The sequence below is a fragment of the Lactuca virosa genome, chromosome 2, assembly GCF_052849685.1.
Source record: "Lactuca virosa cultivar CGN04683 chromosome 2, Lactuca_virosa_CGN04683_v6, whole genome shotgun sequence".
Taxonomy (NCBI): Eukaryota; Viridiplantae; Streptophyta; class Magnoliopsida; order Asterales; family Asteraceae; genus Lactuca; species Lactuca virosa.
Window position 1 is genome coordinate 224,125,218 of NC_136427.1, and position 17,590 is coordinate 224,142,807.

Consider the following 17,590-nt stretch of genomic DNA (forward strand, 5'->3'; position numbering starts at 1 on the left):
GGTGGCCTCCAAATCAAACAAAACCAAAGCAGCGATACCGTTCACAAGTAACAAACCTAAAAGAAAAACACATATATAAGTAGGAAAATCAACATAAATAAAGTGATAAGGAGAAGATACATACCCGTCACCACATCTGGGGTTGCACGAGCCTGCTTGGCTGTCAGCTGAAATGACCAGTTCCTCACAACAGGCACCTCTGCCTTGCCCTGACGGCCATCAGTAATCTGCAAGGTCGCCGAAGCGGGTGCTGTAACTGGTCCTGCCGCTGCTAAACTCAGACAATTGTCCTCGCAGCCCTTTTATAGGGTGCGAGGCCTCGGTACGCTGGGCGTACAACAGCTCTACGCGGGGCATACTGCGAGGTTCGTACATACGTGTCGGAGTCTCGGTGGTGCATCGTGGCTCATTTCAGACCGCAGGGGAAGTCAAACCGCGCAGCGTACCCATCCTCGTACGCAGGGTGTACTTCGGTACGCAGGGCGTCCGAAGGTACGCTGGGCGTACCCCTCGCATCCAGCTCGCATTTTGCCCTTACGACTTCAAAATTTTATAACCTTCGCATATGGGCTCCGTTTTCGACGTTCTTTATATCCACACGTAGGCGGGACCGTACTCTACAACTTTCTTTTAGACTCCATCGGCTAACTTTGACTTTATTTTTAAAGTTATATTTTTAACAGGCCGGGACAATAAAGTCCGTTAAAAATTCATAACTTCTTCATCTGACGTCCGTTTTCGTCTGTCTTTTTATCGTTGAGCTACTATTAACGAGACCTTCGATTCTCGTTTAGGTTGTGTCAGCCAAAAATCGTTCGATCTGTTATTCGAACTCTGTGCTGCACACTGCTAAGCCGAAACTTAGAAAAATAATAACTTCCTCATACGAAGTCAGATTTGGGCGCTCTTTTTATGCACGCTCTCGGTTTAACGAGCACTACGACTTTCGTTTAGATCGTTAAGGCTAAAAAGTCCTATATCGCAAATTCACTATTTACGTCACACAACGTCGTGCCGGTTTTGTCGCGAAACTTCGACAGGTCATAACTTCTTTGTTACAACTCGGATTTTGGCGTTCTTTATATGTACTGAACCCTTGTGACATATACTACAACTTAGTTAAGATTATTTATTCTAAATAACCTTTTATCAAAAAGTCATTTTCGCCGCTTATTGTGTCTTAACTGACTAGCCCGGATCTGCGGGCGTTACAATTATCTCCCCCTTAAGATGATTACGTCCCGAAATCATCAACAAGAAAGGGCTTGTATAATAACCCCATACATTATCTCTTCATCCTAGGTAATAACCGTGACTTCTTTGTCTCTTCGAACGGGTATCTAACTCTTGGACTTCTCGACCGCAGGCGGTGCTCAACCCCGCACATGCTTCGCGTATTATGTTGGACTTTCAATTGTAACCTTTGTGTTACAATCTCGATTTTTTTATTGGAAACTCCTTCTTCTTACAGGATTAAGATAAGTTCTTTCCTTCGATTACCATAACAGACTGATGGGTCATGCTCTAATGACCTCTCGTCGTATGATGCATTGCCTAGACTCAAGTGTTTTAGAGTCAAGTTTCTGAACGAAATATACCTTCCTTCGTGTTCTAATGTGATACAATCACATTCTAGCATGCAGTACTTCTAGCTACAAGCTTCTTACTTTAACAACGACCGTGATACTTCTATTGCTCGCTTCGATTATCTTCCACTTCAATCGTCCAGTTTAAGTCAGAGGCTACATCGATCTTGTTTCCCCGAAACACGTAACATACTCGTTTTAGTCGGACCCGATATGATATATCCATTAGGGTCAGATTAACAATCATCTCCTCAGTCATTACCGAAACAATGGTAACGACAGACATGAACAAAACATAATAAATTACTAGTGCCTTGGTAACCTTGTGACCTTCCCTGATCCAAGTGTGAGTCTTGTGCTTCCGGTAGCATAGGCCTCTACTACCATTCACACCTACTAATACTCTTCCCAAGTATCGTCTCGCGGTTTTCCAAGTCACCGTACAAAAAAATCACATTACAACTTAACACACCGGATAACAAAACCAAATTTATATTACTTCTTGAAACGATTACATGGGTATTCAATTTCACCCTACACTATGCCTCTTATGATAGGCCACACCACATGATCCTATCTATATGGCTACTTGTGGATATATATATATATATAGATCCTCACTCCTGATCCCTTGCATCCTTGCCTGCTTCATTAAGGATCATCAGGAAGGCCCTTGCCTTTGGCTTTGGTGGTATGTTCAATTTTGTAGCCCCTTCCCTCTTTGGGCAGTCTTGCTTGAAGTGTCCTTCTTCACCACACTTAAAGCAAACTTCTCTCTCGGTTGTGCATTCGTTGGCATAGTTACCAGTCTTCCCACATTTTAAGCAGGTCATCTCTTTAGAGCATCTCCCAATGTGCTTGCTTATGCACCTGTCACACCACTTTCTTTCATTGTTATCCCCATACCTATTGTTGTTGGGGTCATACCTTGGGAACTTATTTTTGTTTTTGGATCTTGAAGACCCATCAAACTTCCTCTTCTCTCCAACTTCAACCTTATTGGCGGTTCTTCCTTTGATCATTTCTTCAACAGACTTAGCAGTCCAGATGGCTGCCTCGAGAGAGTAGGTGCCTGGTGTACTGGAACAGAGTACTCCCATGGTAGTCCTTTTGTATATCTATCAATTTTTGTCAAATCGTCAGGGACGATGCGCAAAGCAAACTTCATCTTGTACGTGAAGGGATTGGTATACTCATCAATGGACATGCTTCCCTTCTTCAAAGTCAGGAATTGGTTCCCTAGCTCTAGCAGATTTTGGGCCGAGAAGTACTTGCGCTTGAAATGCACCAAGAACTCTGACCAAGTCAGTTGCAGGGGCTCAGTGGGGCTTAGGGTCTTCCCCAGGGTGTTCCACCAGCGAACGCCACCTCTGAACTGACGTACTACAAATGTAGTTTGTAGCCTGCCTTTACAATCACATGTTATAAAGGCCAACTCCATTTCCGAAATCCAATCCATGACTCCAGTCAGATCTTCTTTCCCAATGAAATTCGATGATTTGCAAGTTGTGAATTCCTTATACTTGCATCCGTTCCTCTTTTCGCCTTCATTTTGGTTGTTCCTCCTAACCACTGGCGGTTCAGATTGACTCATAGTGCGGCTATAATTCCCGTCCTCTGACTGCCCGTCATTCAGTTCTGGTTGTTCAATAGGCATCGAAGGTTAATCCCTATTATTCAGCAACATTTGCCTCATTTCTTCCCTCTGTTCAACCATCATAGCCCGAATCATGGCTTGTACTCTAGCCATCATGACTGGCTCTGTTGCAACTTCTACTATTGGCACTTGCTCAATCCCTTGGGGTTGAGGCTGCAGATTCCTGTTCCCATTTGCGTTTCCGAGTCCACTTCGGGTTCTCACCATGTTGATCTATACACCAAGGTAGGTGAATTTAGATCTTTATTTACGATAGACGTTTAAATTCTCCTCATCACTCTGAAAAGTTACATGCCAGTTCTAATACCGTAATTAGACGTTTCGAAATCTGAACACAAAATTTCCAGATCCGGTCGGCAACAGACCATATATCAGAACAAATAATAGCATACAAGGCAAACATAAAGCATTTAGCACATAAAAGCATTTTAGGCATCTTTCCTAAAATAAACTAGTGCTTGTGTCTAAAATGTGGTAGACACTCATCTCACAATCATCGCTTAGCATTCTAAGTTTAAGTCTAGAAATCCTACAAATTCGTAGTTCGCTTAAACTAATGCTCTGATACCAACTGTGACATCCCCATTTTCACGGCCAGAAAAGACTGATTTGTTTATGCTTCATTTTTTAAAAATCAGAGTATACTTTTAAAGAAATGTGTTGCGGAATTTCGTTCCCAGAAAAACATGATAAATATATTATCAAAGCATTTCTGAAGAAATGTATTTTATTCATTTTAAAACTTTGGGATGTCATCGTCAATACAAAAACATAAGCATAAACAGAACTTACATTCATTTACACTAGTGATCTACATCTCTTTAATATCTCGGTGTAGCGTAGCTTTATATCGACACCTGTGATACAAATAAATTGAGTGGGTCGGGTTGGGAAACCTGGTGAGTACATAGGGATTTCAATCCCACAATGTTATATCATATATATATATATATATATATATATATATATATATATATATATATATATATATATATATATTAGAACTCACAAAATATACAATTTCACCATATATAAGCAACTTTACCCCCACCCCGTCGATCCTCACAACTAGGGGTGAGCATGGTGCGGTTTGGTGCGGTTTTAGGGCCAAACCGAACCGCAAACCGCAAGGTGCGGTTTTTGAATTCTAGAAATCGTTGGGTGCGGTTTTTTAATGGTTCGGTTTTGCGGTTTTTGAGTGCGGTTTCGGTTTGTACCGGTTCGGTGTCGGTTTTAACACGAGTCAAACATATAGTGCGGTTTTTTATGTTCACCGGTATGATTTTTTAACCGTGGTGTTCATGTGAAGATTTATGATTGTATGACATGGTGTCATTTCGTTTCCTCACATTTGGAAGCTGTAATTTTGAGTTTTTTTATGTTGCTTAATTGATCACTTCATTTGCAACCCATATTCTCAAGCTCATTTTTTTATTCAATTTGTGCTTAGAAGTTACAAGATTGCAAGTTGTAGCCCATATAGTGTTTACACTTTACTCATAATCATTAAGTCACAAACACAAAATGACAAACTCACATATTAAACCTAATACCTAATTATTAATTACCTTCAAGTTCAATATATAATATATGTATAAATTATAATTTATTAGTTTTTTAAAAAATATGTATAATTGTATAATATAAATTAGTGATTTATTTTATTGTTAATAAGCTTGCGGTGCGTTTCGATTTTGGTGGTCCAGTTTCTAGATAAAAACCGCACCGCACCAATAAATTCGGTTTTTCAAAAAAATAAAATCCGCACCATCGGTTTTTGCGTCGGTTTCGGTTTTTCGGTGGCGGTTTATTGCGGTTTTTGCGGTTTTTCTTTTATCGGTTCGGTTTTTGCTCACCCCTACTCACAACGAGACGATCCATACTCTAAAATTAACCTCTTTACCTAATCCATATTCCCAGATCCAAAATTTACCTCTTTACCTAATCTATACTTCCAGATCTAAAAGTTATCTCTTTACCTAATCCATACTCCCGGGTGGCTAGAGAGATGTTAGAGAGAGAAAGAGATAGTGAATTGGTGAAGAAAGAAGGTTGCCATCGCAACCCTTTTATAGGGTGCGAGGCCTCGGTACGCTGGGCGTACAGCAGGTCTACGCGGGGCGTACTGCGAGGTTCGTACATACGTGTCGGAGTCTCCGTGGTGCATCGTGGCTCATTTCGGACCGCAGGGGAAGTCAAACCGCATAGTACGTGGGGCGTAATTTGGTACACAGGGCGTCCGAAGGTACGCTGGGCGTACCCCTCGCATCCAGCTCGCATTTTGCCCTTACGACTTCAAAAATTCATAACCTTCGCATACAGGCTCCCTTTTCGACGTTCTTTATATCCACACGTAGGTGGGACTGTACTCTACAACTTTCGTTTAGACTCTGTCGTCTAATTTTGACTTTATTTTAAACTTATATTTTTAACATGCCGGGACAATAAAGTACGTTAAAGATTCATAACTTGTTCATCCGACGTCCGTTTTCGTCTGTCTTTTTATCGTTGAGCTACTACTAACGAGACCTTCAATTCTTGTTTAGGTTGTGTCGGCCAGAAATCGTTCGATCTATTATTTGAACTCCGGGCTGCACACTGCTAAGCCGAAACTTAGAAAAATCAAAACTTCCTCATACGAAGTCAGATTTGGGCGTTATTTTTATGCACACTCTCGGTTTAACGAACACTACGACTTTATTTTAGATCGTTAAGGCTAAAAAATCCTATATCGCAAATTCACTATTTACGTCACACAACGTCGTACCGGTTTTGTCGCGAAACTTCGACAGGTCATAACTTCTTCGTTACAACTCGGATTTTGACGTTCTTTATATGTACGGAACCCTTGTGGCATATACTACAACTTAGTTAAGATTATTTATTCTAAATAACCTTCTATCAAAAAGTCATTTTTGCCGCTTATTGTGTCTTAACTGACTAGCCCGGATCTGCGGGCGTTACATTATATGATGCAATTTTAATCAGAAGCTTAGCCGTAGTCTAACATGCAATTCATAGATTCACAATTCAAAGCATATCATAAGAACATGAATGGGTATTTTGGGAAAACTCACTTGAGCTCGGTCGATTGCATGCACCACACCCCTTTATTTTACTAGAAAATTCTTTTATAAAACATTTGTTCTTATGAAAAAATCTACCAAACCCTCAGTTTTAGTTCAGGTACACGTGAGAGTATGCCCGAATCCATCAAACTTAGGCTCTGATACCAACTTGTAACGTACTAGAACTTAGAACCAAATTTTTTTTGTTTTTATATTAAATAAACCATCAACCAAACATGTTTGTAAAAACCATAAAGTATTCAGAGAATATCCATAAACATCCCAAAAGTACATCATAGTCAATAAAGTGGAAAATCATGATGTGTGCAATGCGATTATCCCGAGCACTTCCCCTTTGAACTGGAAGTACTTGAAACATAATGAAACATCCCAAAAATCATGACCAAAAATTTTGTTTTTAATTAAGTAACTTATAAAACAGTTTACTGAAAAACATCATCGATATCATATCAAATCCATAAACCCATAAGTCAAATGTCATAAAACATGTCATGGAATAATAATAATGTTAGAGTACAATCCCAAGAACATCATAGTGCAGAAATCATGTGTGTGATGCGCTGCTACCGTGCCGGCTCCTTTCCCTTCGAAGAGGAAGTACCTGAAACCAAAACTGAAAACCATAAGCACAAAGCTTAGTGAGTTCCCCCATCATACCTCATACCATATAACAAACATACTGCCGGGCAATTCTGGGGTGCCCGACCTACCCTGCCAGGCCATTCTGGGGTGCCCGACTTACCCTGCTAGGACATTCTGGGGTGCCCGACCTACCCTCCGGTTTATCTCAACCGGCTAGGGGGACTATTTCACCCCTACTACTACCATATAACATTATAGCATAAAACATACTGCCAGACAATTCTGGGGTGCCTGACCTACCCTTCGGCCCTTACGACCGTGACACGGGGACTATTCCCCCTACTACCACTATCACCTAACATTATATCATGCTAGCACATAAAACATATAAGGTAGTATCAAACATAGATAATTATCACAAAGACAATCATCTAATCAAACAACTCCTACTAGTGGGTCGGTATTGTGGTCATAGACCCACTTCTACTGGAAGGTAACTCACCTCAATGTCGTGCAGTAACTGAACTGTCCTCGGTGCTGGGATTAACTCTCCTCAACCTCCTACACATATCAGTCTCCTTTAGTTACTCCTTCATATTCATATCCCCTTTAAGGGTCAATCTTGGATAAAGGTCAAAGTCAAAGTCAAAGTCAACGCCTTGGTCAAAGTCAACATCCTGGTTGACTCAACTCGCCGAGTTGATCCATCAACTCGTTGAGTTCCATAATTCAGAGAAACTCGAATTCGCGATCGGACTCGTTGAGTTACCCTCTAACTCGTCGAGTTTCTCCTTATGATAGAATCGAGACTTTCCACTTGAACTCGTCGAGTACTTCCTTGGACTCATTGAGTTCTCCTTCATATAGATCGGAACATTTTCTCATTGACTCGTCGAGTTCATCCTTGAACTCGTCGAGTCATGCTTATATCAGTTGGGACATTGTCTTGAACTCGCCGAGTTTATCCTGGAACTCGTCGATTTCTTTGATATTCAAGTCCATATTCACGTCCATCTTGTTTAGTCCTCTTCTAGACTCAACCAGATTGCTCAGAAACAGAAAAGGTTGGGGAACCATGACCCGACTCGCCGAGTCCCCCAAAGTCCAAGTCCATACAGTCGATTTCAATTGGGCTTATTGCATCCAAAGCATAGATCTGGCCTCCTAGGGTCGATATAACACGTAAAGTTACAAACTTTACGTGCATGCATGGGTGTTATGAAGCTAAAACACCAAAACTAAGCTATAAAGGAGTTCTAATGCATGGGATAGGGCCATAGCTTAATAAAGGTGGCAACTTTAAGCTTCCCGATCCCAAAAGTTCCCAGATATGAAGTCATTACTCTATTATGCACTCAAATCCCGAGAGTGACTTAGAAATGGCCCAAAAATGACAAGATGTAAGCCCTAAAGAACATCTAAGTGATGGAAAGCCAAGGTTGAAGCTTTTTACCTCTAACAAACTGGAAATGCAACCAAAACTCTGGATCTACTGCCTTGTTCTTGGACCTCCAAGCCTTTCCTTCCTTCTCCAAGCTTCAAATCACTAAAATGGCACAAAATAGCTCAAGAACACTCACAAACTGACTAGGGTTTTGAGAATAGGGTCTGAGGGTGATGGAGGCTGGAGTGGAGGCCATATAAGGTGTTTAAATAGGGTGCAAACCCTAAAATTTAGGGTTTCATTTAGACATATCTACTCGTCGATTCGGGGCTTCCGACTCGTCGAGTAGACTTTTCCACCCGCGTCCAAGATTCGCCCCCTACTCGACGAGTTTGGGGCCTCAACTCGCCGAGTCCCAGTATAAAAATTCAAAACTCATATTTAAAATACATACTGAGAACCAGACGTTACACATAAACTGAAAACCGTAAGCACAAAATCTTAGTGAGTTCCCCAAAATACCGCATACCATACATATACATCAACTCAAGGCTGTACCGGGTCTATTTCACCCCCGAGTCTATTTCAACTCATATGTCAGCCCAAGACTGTACTAGGTCTATTTCACCCCCAAGTCTATTTCAACTTATATGTCAGCACCAGGTTGTACCGGGTCTATTTCACCCACGGGTCTATTTCACCCCACATACATATAGTAAACAGGCACACATGCATAGAACACATACAAAAGGATTCACAAAGACTACAAAGCACATACAATCCCGAGTATCCTACAGTATAGTGAGTATACTCACCTCAGTCCGCTGACAATCGAATATGTGCTCGAGCTACTGAACCGGAGAATCCCCGTACTGACCACTCAAATAAAATCCTAATTAATAATGGGTTCATGACCATAATCGAGACTTTAATCAACTAATCCCGACTCCCAGGGTAAAAGACCATTATACCCTTCCCTCAATCGTCCTAATAGTCATGGCCTAACTTAATGGCACTAAAAGCCAAATAATGGACCAAATCTCAAAAGACACTCAAGGACCAATATGGGCCCAAATCTATGAAGGCCCAATTCCTAACAATGGCCCAACTAAAAAAAGACTGGTGGCCTAACAAGAGCCCAAAACCCTAAAGTCCAATGGCAGCCCAAACATCAAAAGCCCAAGTCCTGGTCGAGTATGCTAAGCGTACCACTAGTACGCCCGACGTACTAGGTCACTACGCCAGATCGAGGATCCAGACACCTACGTGCATCATACGTCTTCGTATGCCCGACGTACGCCCCATTCATCCAATTCATCCATTAAGCCCTTAATGCTTAAGACCAAATGTCCATATTTCATATCCAGACCTTGACGAACGTCTTAATCCGTAAAGTCACTAAGTTGATGCCTTTATATGGCTCAAATGGACTCATACCTTAGATTTAGCATCCTACTTTCATCAAAAAGGACATTTACTCATGCATGGTTAATCTTCAACCATCTAGATGTAAACTTTATGGACTAGAGATCTCAGAAACATCAAGAGGAGCAACTCATAATTTTTGGAGTGGTAAATTCCCACTAGATCTCATTCATGAGACCAAAAAGTGACCAAAACTCCACCAAATCTAGAGCTAAGCATTAAATGAGCAAGGTCAAAGCTTTATACCTTTATGAAGCTGAAAATAATGAATAAAATATGGATCTAGAAGCTCCTTCTTGATCAATGCTCCTCAACTAAGCTTCTTGTTCATGGAGGTACACCAAACATGCACCAAAACACACACACAAATGTCAACTCTCTCTAGAAAAGGGTTAGGGTTTCGAAATGGGACTCAAAAGAGGCTATGGGGGCTGGTGAGGAGGAATCCTTTGGCATAAGGTTGTTTAAGTATGGTCCAAACCCTAAAATTAGGGTTTGTCCCCTGATCACGTACGCCATGCGTACTAGAAGTACGCCCAGCGTACACGCATCTTTCCCAAAAATTACAATAATGCCCATTGAGACCAAATTTGTAAACTATATTCACACCAAGTGTTAAAATGAAAGATGCCTTGAATCAGATGTTACAATATATTAGATTGAAAGTTTAAAAATTGTTATAAAAAGACTAGTATATTTTAGTTATATATTTTAGTTATATTTTTTTTCATTAATCACAATACCAATGACGAGTATCTTATACTATATTATAAAGCATATTAGTCATATCTTGAATTTTAAGAGGTATAAGTTACAAAACTTTTTGTACAAATCAATTATGCATAAATAATTCATTAATACTTGCCAAAAATTTGAAGACTTGAATTAAGGAAAGTAATTAAGAAATTTAATTTGGAACAAAATGAATTTTTTTAAATATTAAATTCATATATATATAAATTACTTTATATTTTTTTAAACTAAACATCAATATTAATTAATTTACATCAATAGTATAAACATGTAATATAAACATAAGGTATCAATTAAAAATGATAATTTTTTATTAAATAATAATCAATAATAAAATCTAATCATTATTTCCCGGTAACTAATTATTCGCAAAAAAAAAAAACGATTGATCACCGCCGCTTTGCGCGGGTGCACATCTAGTATAGAATTATAGATATAGGATGGGGTCCTTTTATTAAGTAATATATATATATATATATATATATATATATATATATATATATATATATATATATATATATATATATAACGACTTATGATTTTGTCATTAATCACAATACCAATGTCCTTTTATTAAGTAATACTATAGATATGGGTTGGGGTCACTTACCTCATGATGGAAGGAATGAGGCAATATAACGACTTATGATTTTATATATGATTCAAAAAAAATTATTTTTAAAATTCTTAAATGAAAACCATTTTTTTAAATAACTGGAATCCGTACTTTATAATATGAAATATTTTGTTACATTTGGAAGAAATCAATAATTAATGTTGAAACATTGTAATTCTGGCCAACACGAGGTTCAAACCTCCTTTGTTTGTTTGTTAGAAACTTCAGTCCGTTCAGGTTTTTCTATCCATATCGAACGAACATCAAAACTCCTGACAAATTACAAGAAATTCATATTTTTTTTCTTTCATCATTCTCTTATTTATCAATAAACAAACCTTATTCACCCCATATGATTTGCATATCTTTTTTGTCAGATTAATTTCATTAAATTCAGGATTACAAATATTATTTTTATTTTTTTATGTGTAGCTATATTATGTATATCATGTGTGTATAAAGTAGGGGAATCTTTGGATTGAATGGACAAATAATGACACATGGTTGTGACGTGGATTAAGGGGTACATTGACCCTACAAGCCCACAACCAAGTACTTTGAGACCATATTTTATAATAATAAAAAAAATAAATAAATAAATAAATAAAAATAGTAATTATAATTATGACTATCATAATAAAGCCAAACAGGACGGTTTCCAAGCTTCTTGGTGCTGCCTCAAATGCAGATGTATATACATCATTATTATTTTTCATTTTTATTCCCTTTTTATTCTCCTTTTCTTCCTATATATTAAAATACACGCCTGTAAAGATAATAAATTATTACACATCTTTTAATTCAATAAATTATAATGATGGTCGACATAGACAGAGAAATATCAAACATGTTCGACTGTTCGTTTAATATTAAAGAGGCATTCTGTATTTGTTTTATAATGAATGTTATGGCAATTTGAATTTAGCATAAACAAGTAAAATGGTTTGTTAACCTATTTAGTCACGCATCTTTTTCATTTGGTCTCCAAAGTAAATTATGTGAATGGTACCTATGGTTTTGGATAATTTGCATGTTTGGTTCCTAACTTATTATTTTAACTCCGAATGCCCATACTGTTTGTTTTTGTTACAAGCTTGGTCATTGTCTTACCTAAAAGGACTATTATGCCCTTATTAATTTCCTTTTTAATTAATTTTATTATTTATATTATTTTAATTTATTATTCTAAATAAGAAAAAAAGGCATTGTGTGTCTCACTCCTTTACTGCCTCTCTCAATACCCATGGTCGATTGATCATTCTTCATATCGCCGACCGACCCCATCCTCAACACTGCACCCTCTTCTCTATAGACTTGAAACTGCTCCCTCCTTCTTCTTCAACGTCGAGTATCTCCTTCATCCACTCCTCACCGCCCACCTCTTCATCACTGATAGAATCCCGACTTCAAAATTACCCCTTTATGACCTAGATATCACTGCAACACTATTACTCATGACGCCAACCATCCGATCGTCGCTTGCCCCATTGTCTCCGTTGTCTCTCTCTATCAGCCAGATTGACACGCGACACACCTCCGTTTCCATGTTCTATCTTACCATCTCAAATGTCATCAATGTTGTATATCGCTGCTGGTCTCCATCATAAGCAATCGCCAGCGGCCTCCATCGCCAAAAAGATTGTCGTCGACCTCCATTATCAATCTGACCACCTATGGTTTCAGCTGAGTTTTATTCAGTTGCTTTGTATAAATTCCTTTGTATGATTTTAAGTATTGTTGCATAAATCTGTGTCCATGATTGTTTAATTTCAAGTTTTGGAGTCCTACGTCAAGTGTATCTACATAAATTGAATTTCAAGTTTCAATTCGTGCTCCATGTATGACTTTTGTTTCAATTTTGATCTCAGATTTCATAACTAATTTATGCTTCAATATTTAAATAAGATATCTCAGTCCAACAAGTGATGTCCAGCCTAGCTGGGTTGATGCACCGAGTTTTATACCCATGTGGGGCGTGAGGTTGGGAGTTCGATTCCCTTAAACTACCTCTTGTGGTGCCACGTCTGAGGAATTTTTCCCTGGAAATCCCTATGGGGCTGAGTTTGCCCTGTAAAGGAGCTCGGACCCGGGGTGCTTGTTGAAATATTGCGAGTAGTCTTCCACTTAATTCGTTTTCCGTTTCCAAAAAAAAGATATCCCAGTCCAATTGTTAAAGATAAATATTATATAATATGTCAAGGCTTATTGATAAATTTGATTTTAAATGTAGACATGCAGTGGTTTTAAGTTTTAACTCTGATGATGGGGTGGACGGTGGTGGTGAATAATACGGTAGATAACTTTCTAGGGAGGAGGGGCAGTCATAGACATGAAACGGGAATGGAAGGGGGAATAGGAAAAAATGGTGGGGTAGGTAAGGTAAGGTGAGGTGAGGGTGAGGTTGGGGGTAGGGGTGGCAATCCTCGACCCAACCCGTAACCCGACACTGATCCAAAACGAAAATAAACGAGTGTAGGTTGAGATTTTTGACCCGCCAACCCATTTATTTCATGGGTTGGGTTGGGTTACCTGTTTGGGTTCGCGGGTCAACCCGTCAACCCGATTATATATATATATATATATATATATATATATATATATATATATATATATATATATATCATGTTTAAAAAATATATTTAATTATTTATCAGTTTTGAATATCTGATTATCATTTAATTGTTTTCCACTTTTTCGAATTCCAAAACTGCAAAAGACATTCGAGTCGACTTAGTGTGTGTGCCCTAGCCCCTAATCAATAATCAAAAAGAACTTATGTCTTCAGTCTCCAAAGTCCAAAACTGACGATCATGACTTCGTGTCTCCCGTCTCCGTCGATTGGCATCGAGTCATCTACAATCGCAGTGTCGCACACACAGTCGCACACCACTCATCGGTCGTCGTCTCGTCCTCCGCCTATCGCACACCGCTCATCTGATCGTCTCGTCCTCCGGTGCTCCGGTGGTCCGAACCAACGACCCTAACCCACCCCCGTCCTCGATTCCTCTAGTAATTCATAAGTGACAGTCTAAGTCATCTACAATCGGGATTGTTGTCTGTTGACTAAACAGTCAAAACATCGAACCTATGTATCTATTATGACTAATTCCTTTTGAAAAATCGTGTTCATCTTGAAAAATCATAGTAGTTTCTTAGTTTAGAAGCTGATGACCTGTTGAGAATTCATGAGCTTGCTTCTGTTCTGTTTTTTATTTGATTGTTGTGTTGTTGATCAGAAATTGTTTTTAGGGTGCTGAATTGCTTTCGTGTTGATCACTGATCAAAACCTGTTACCTTTTGTTTTTTGTTAGATTTTCTTCTAAATTCTAATATCCATAAATGATTAAATGATATGCCAAAAATGTGACAAACAAATCATGGATAATGAAGATATCATTCACTGTTGAGCAGAACCTGTTAATCTGTTAAGTGTTAACCTGTTAATCTGTTACCCACTGTGTTTTTGTGTTTCTTTTATTTGCTTTGCTTCTAACCTGTTAGATAATTGATGATTTCTTTTGTGGTTTTCTAGTGAGTTATGGATAATGAAGATATCACTGTTCACAATAATGTGGAGGGTGACAATGAAGAAAGTGAAAGTGATGATTCAGTTAAAGAAGTTGCAGCACCAAATGAATCTCAATGAGCTGAAAGTACTTCTACAAAGAAAAGGAAAACGAGGACATCAAGTTCTGATGTTTGGAAAACTTTTACTAAATTACCTACAAAAACACCAGATGAAATCCTATATTGTGTGTGCAACAAATATGGTAAAAGATATCAAACAAGAAGTGCTTACAGTACCAGTAATCTAATTCGCCATCGAACCAAATGTGAAAATAATAATACCAGAGATATTGGTCAATATATGAATTCTGCTAGCAAAGTTGTAATGAATATGAGAACTCCAAAGTTTAGTTAGGAAAGACTTAGAGAATTGTTGATTGAAGCTATTGTTAGACATGACTTTCCATTCTCATTCGTTGAGTATGAAGGAATTAGAAATGTTTGCAAATACTTGGAACCAAATGCCAGTCATATTTGTAGGAACACAGCAAAGGAAGACGTCAAAAAGTTATATGCAAGTCAGTGTGATAGACTTCGTATCGAGTTGCTTAAATGTCCAAGTAGAATGTGTTTGACTTCTGATGCTTGGACATCTATTGTTACAGATGGTTATTTGAGTTTGACTGTCCATTATGTTGATAGCAATCGGGTCTTACAGAAGAGGATTTTAAATTTTTCCGAATTTCCTCCTCCACATACCAGTGTTGCTATTGCGAAAAAGATTAGTGGGTTGATAAAAAGTTGGGAAATTGAAAGGAAATTGTTTTCTATCACTTTGGATAATGCTTCCTCCAGTGATGTTTGTGTTGGATTGCTTAAGAATCAATTACGTTTGATGAATTCTTTAGTATATGATGGTAACCCGTTTCATTTGAGATGTTATGCCCATATTCTTAATTTGATTGTTCAAGATGGGTTGAAACAAATTGATGTTGTTGTGGAAAAAGTTAGAGAATTTGTGAAATATGTCAAAGGATCTTCAGCAAGAAAAACAAGGTTTTGTCAATGTTGCTCACAAAATCTTTTGGACACCAATAAAGATTTGATGCAAGATGTTCCTACTAGGTGGAATTCCACTTATAGGATGATTTCTTATGCACTTTATTATCGACTAGCCTTTTCGCATCTTAGTTTGAGTGATTCTAACTTTCAAGATTGCCCGTCCTCTGATGAATGGGAAAGAGTTGAAAAAATGTGTAGCTTTCTGAAAGTGTTTTATGATGCGACTCTTCAGATCTCAGGATCTCTTTATCCTACTTCAAATTTGTATTTCCCTCAAATCTTTGGAATACATTTGAAGTTGGTTGAAGAGATGAAAAGTCCTGATGAGTATATGAAAAGAATAGCTACTCAAATGTGGAATAAGTTCAACAAATATTGGGTTGATTTTAATCTTCTGTTAGCTATAGCCGTGGTGTTTGATCCTAGATATAAGTTGACGTTTGTTGACTTTTGCTATAAAAAACTTTATGGAGAAGGTTCATCACAATTTAAGGCTATTGAGAGTGCCCTTTATGAACTTTATGATGAATATGTGCACTCTTCAAAAAATGCAACCACATTCGACTCAACATCACATCAAGGGAGCGATGACAACATTAGACAAAGTAATGTTGGGGGAGATTCTAGTCAAAACAACATTCTTGAGGTAAATCACATTTTTTAATTATCATTAAATTTGCTTTTATAGTTTAGTTTTTAAATATACTAAATTACTAATTCTTTTTTATATATATTATTTTTAATTATAGGAGTTTGACGAATATGATAATGATGATTCGGGTTCCAATACCACAAGTCAATTGCATGTATACCTTCTTGAGCCAAGAGCTAAAAGAACTTCTCCTGTTAACATGCTTGACTTTTGGAAAGCCCAACAATATAGATATCCAGAATTAGCTAAATAAGCTATAGATATACTTTGTGTTGCCGTTTCAACAGGTGCATCTGAATCGACTTTTAGTCTTGGAGGAAGAATTCTAAATGAATATCGAAGTTCCATGAAGCCTGATGTGGTTGAAGCTTTGGTTTGTACTAGGGATTGGTTGTTTGGAGAAAAAGGTAATATTTCATAATTTATTTGTGTTAACTAAAATTTTGTATTAATTGTTCTTTTTTTCCCATTCCTTGTGCAGTTGATTTGAATGTGGTTGTTGACAACCTAACTCAAAATGTAATGAATTTGAACATCAACGAAAACAATACGGAGGCTACAAATTCCAAAATACTTTAGGTTGTCATTTGGTGAGTTTTTTTGGTATAATTATTTATGTAGCTTTCAAAAGATCATAAATTTAATTTTGCATATTGTTTCTATTTGAAGGTCATCTTGAAGAAGTCGATGTCGGAGGAAGAAATGGAAATTGTAGCATGAACGAACTATTGCATTTGATTTTTGGATATGTTTGAACAATTACACTTTGCATGAATGTGTTTATTTTCAATTTTATGACTTTATGTTTATAACTTTATGTTGGTGTAACATCCCGTTTAAATTAGAATAATTAAATAATAAATCTGGAACCCCGAAATGTAATTTTATTATTATTTTATATTCTTATCATCCAAAAATTAAATAATAATTAGTGGAGTGTTGGTTTCGGGAAGCCAAATGACATGATTTGGAGTTTCGGGGGTTAAAGTGTAATTCACGGGTTAGTTTGTAAAGAATTTTGGAGGTTGATGGTTGTTTGGTAAATTCTGGATTTAAGTTGAAAGGATTTTTAGAAGCTGGGGGCTGAATGGTAAATATTGGATCAAAGTTGAAAAGATTTGTTGGAGGCAGGGGCTAAAGGGTAAGTTTTGGGCTTGATTTGAAAAGATCCTATAGGGAGGGACCAGACTTGTAAATATGCAAAAGTTCTAAAATGGACGGGGTTTATAACCCGCCACCCTCGCCATATTAAACCCTAACCCTAACTATTCATAGCC

The 17,590-nt window shown here is 37.8% G+C and overlaps 1 protein-coding gene across 1 annotated transcript; it reads left to right on the forward strand.

Annotated features, from left to right (window-relative positions):
- The first annotated feature begins 14,661 nt into the window (after window positions 1-14,661).
- LOC145158247 (zinc finger BED domain-containing protein RICESLEEPER 2-like) lies at window positions 14,662-17,033 on the forward strand. Its single transcript, XM_079077169.1, has 6 exons — window positions 14,662-14,898; window positions 15,015-16,307; window positions 16,411-16,456; window positions 16,601-16,720; window positions 16,795-16,868; window positions 16,983-17,033. The coding sequence occupies exons 1-6, from the start codon at window positions 14,662-14,664 to the stop codon at window positions 17,031-17,033; spliced, it is 1,821 nt and encodes a 606-aa protein (XP_078933295.1).
- The last annotated feature ends 557 nt before the right edge of the window (window positions 17,034-17,590 follow it).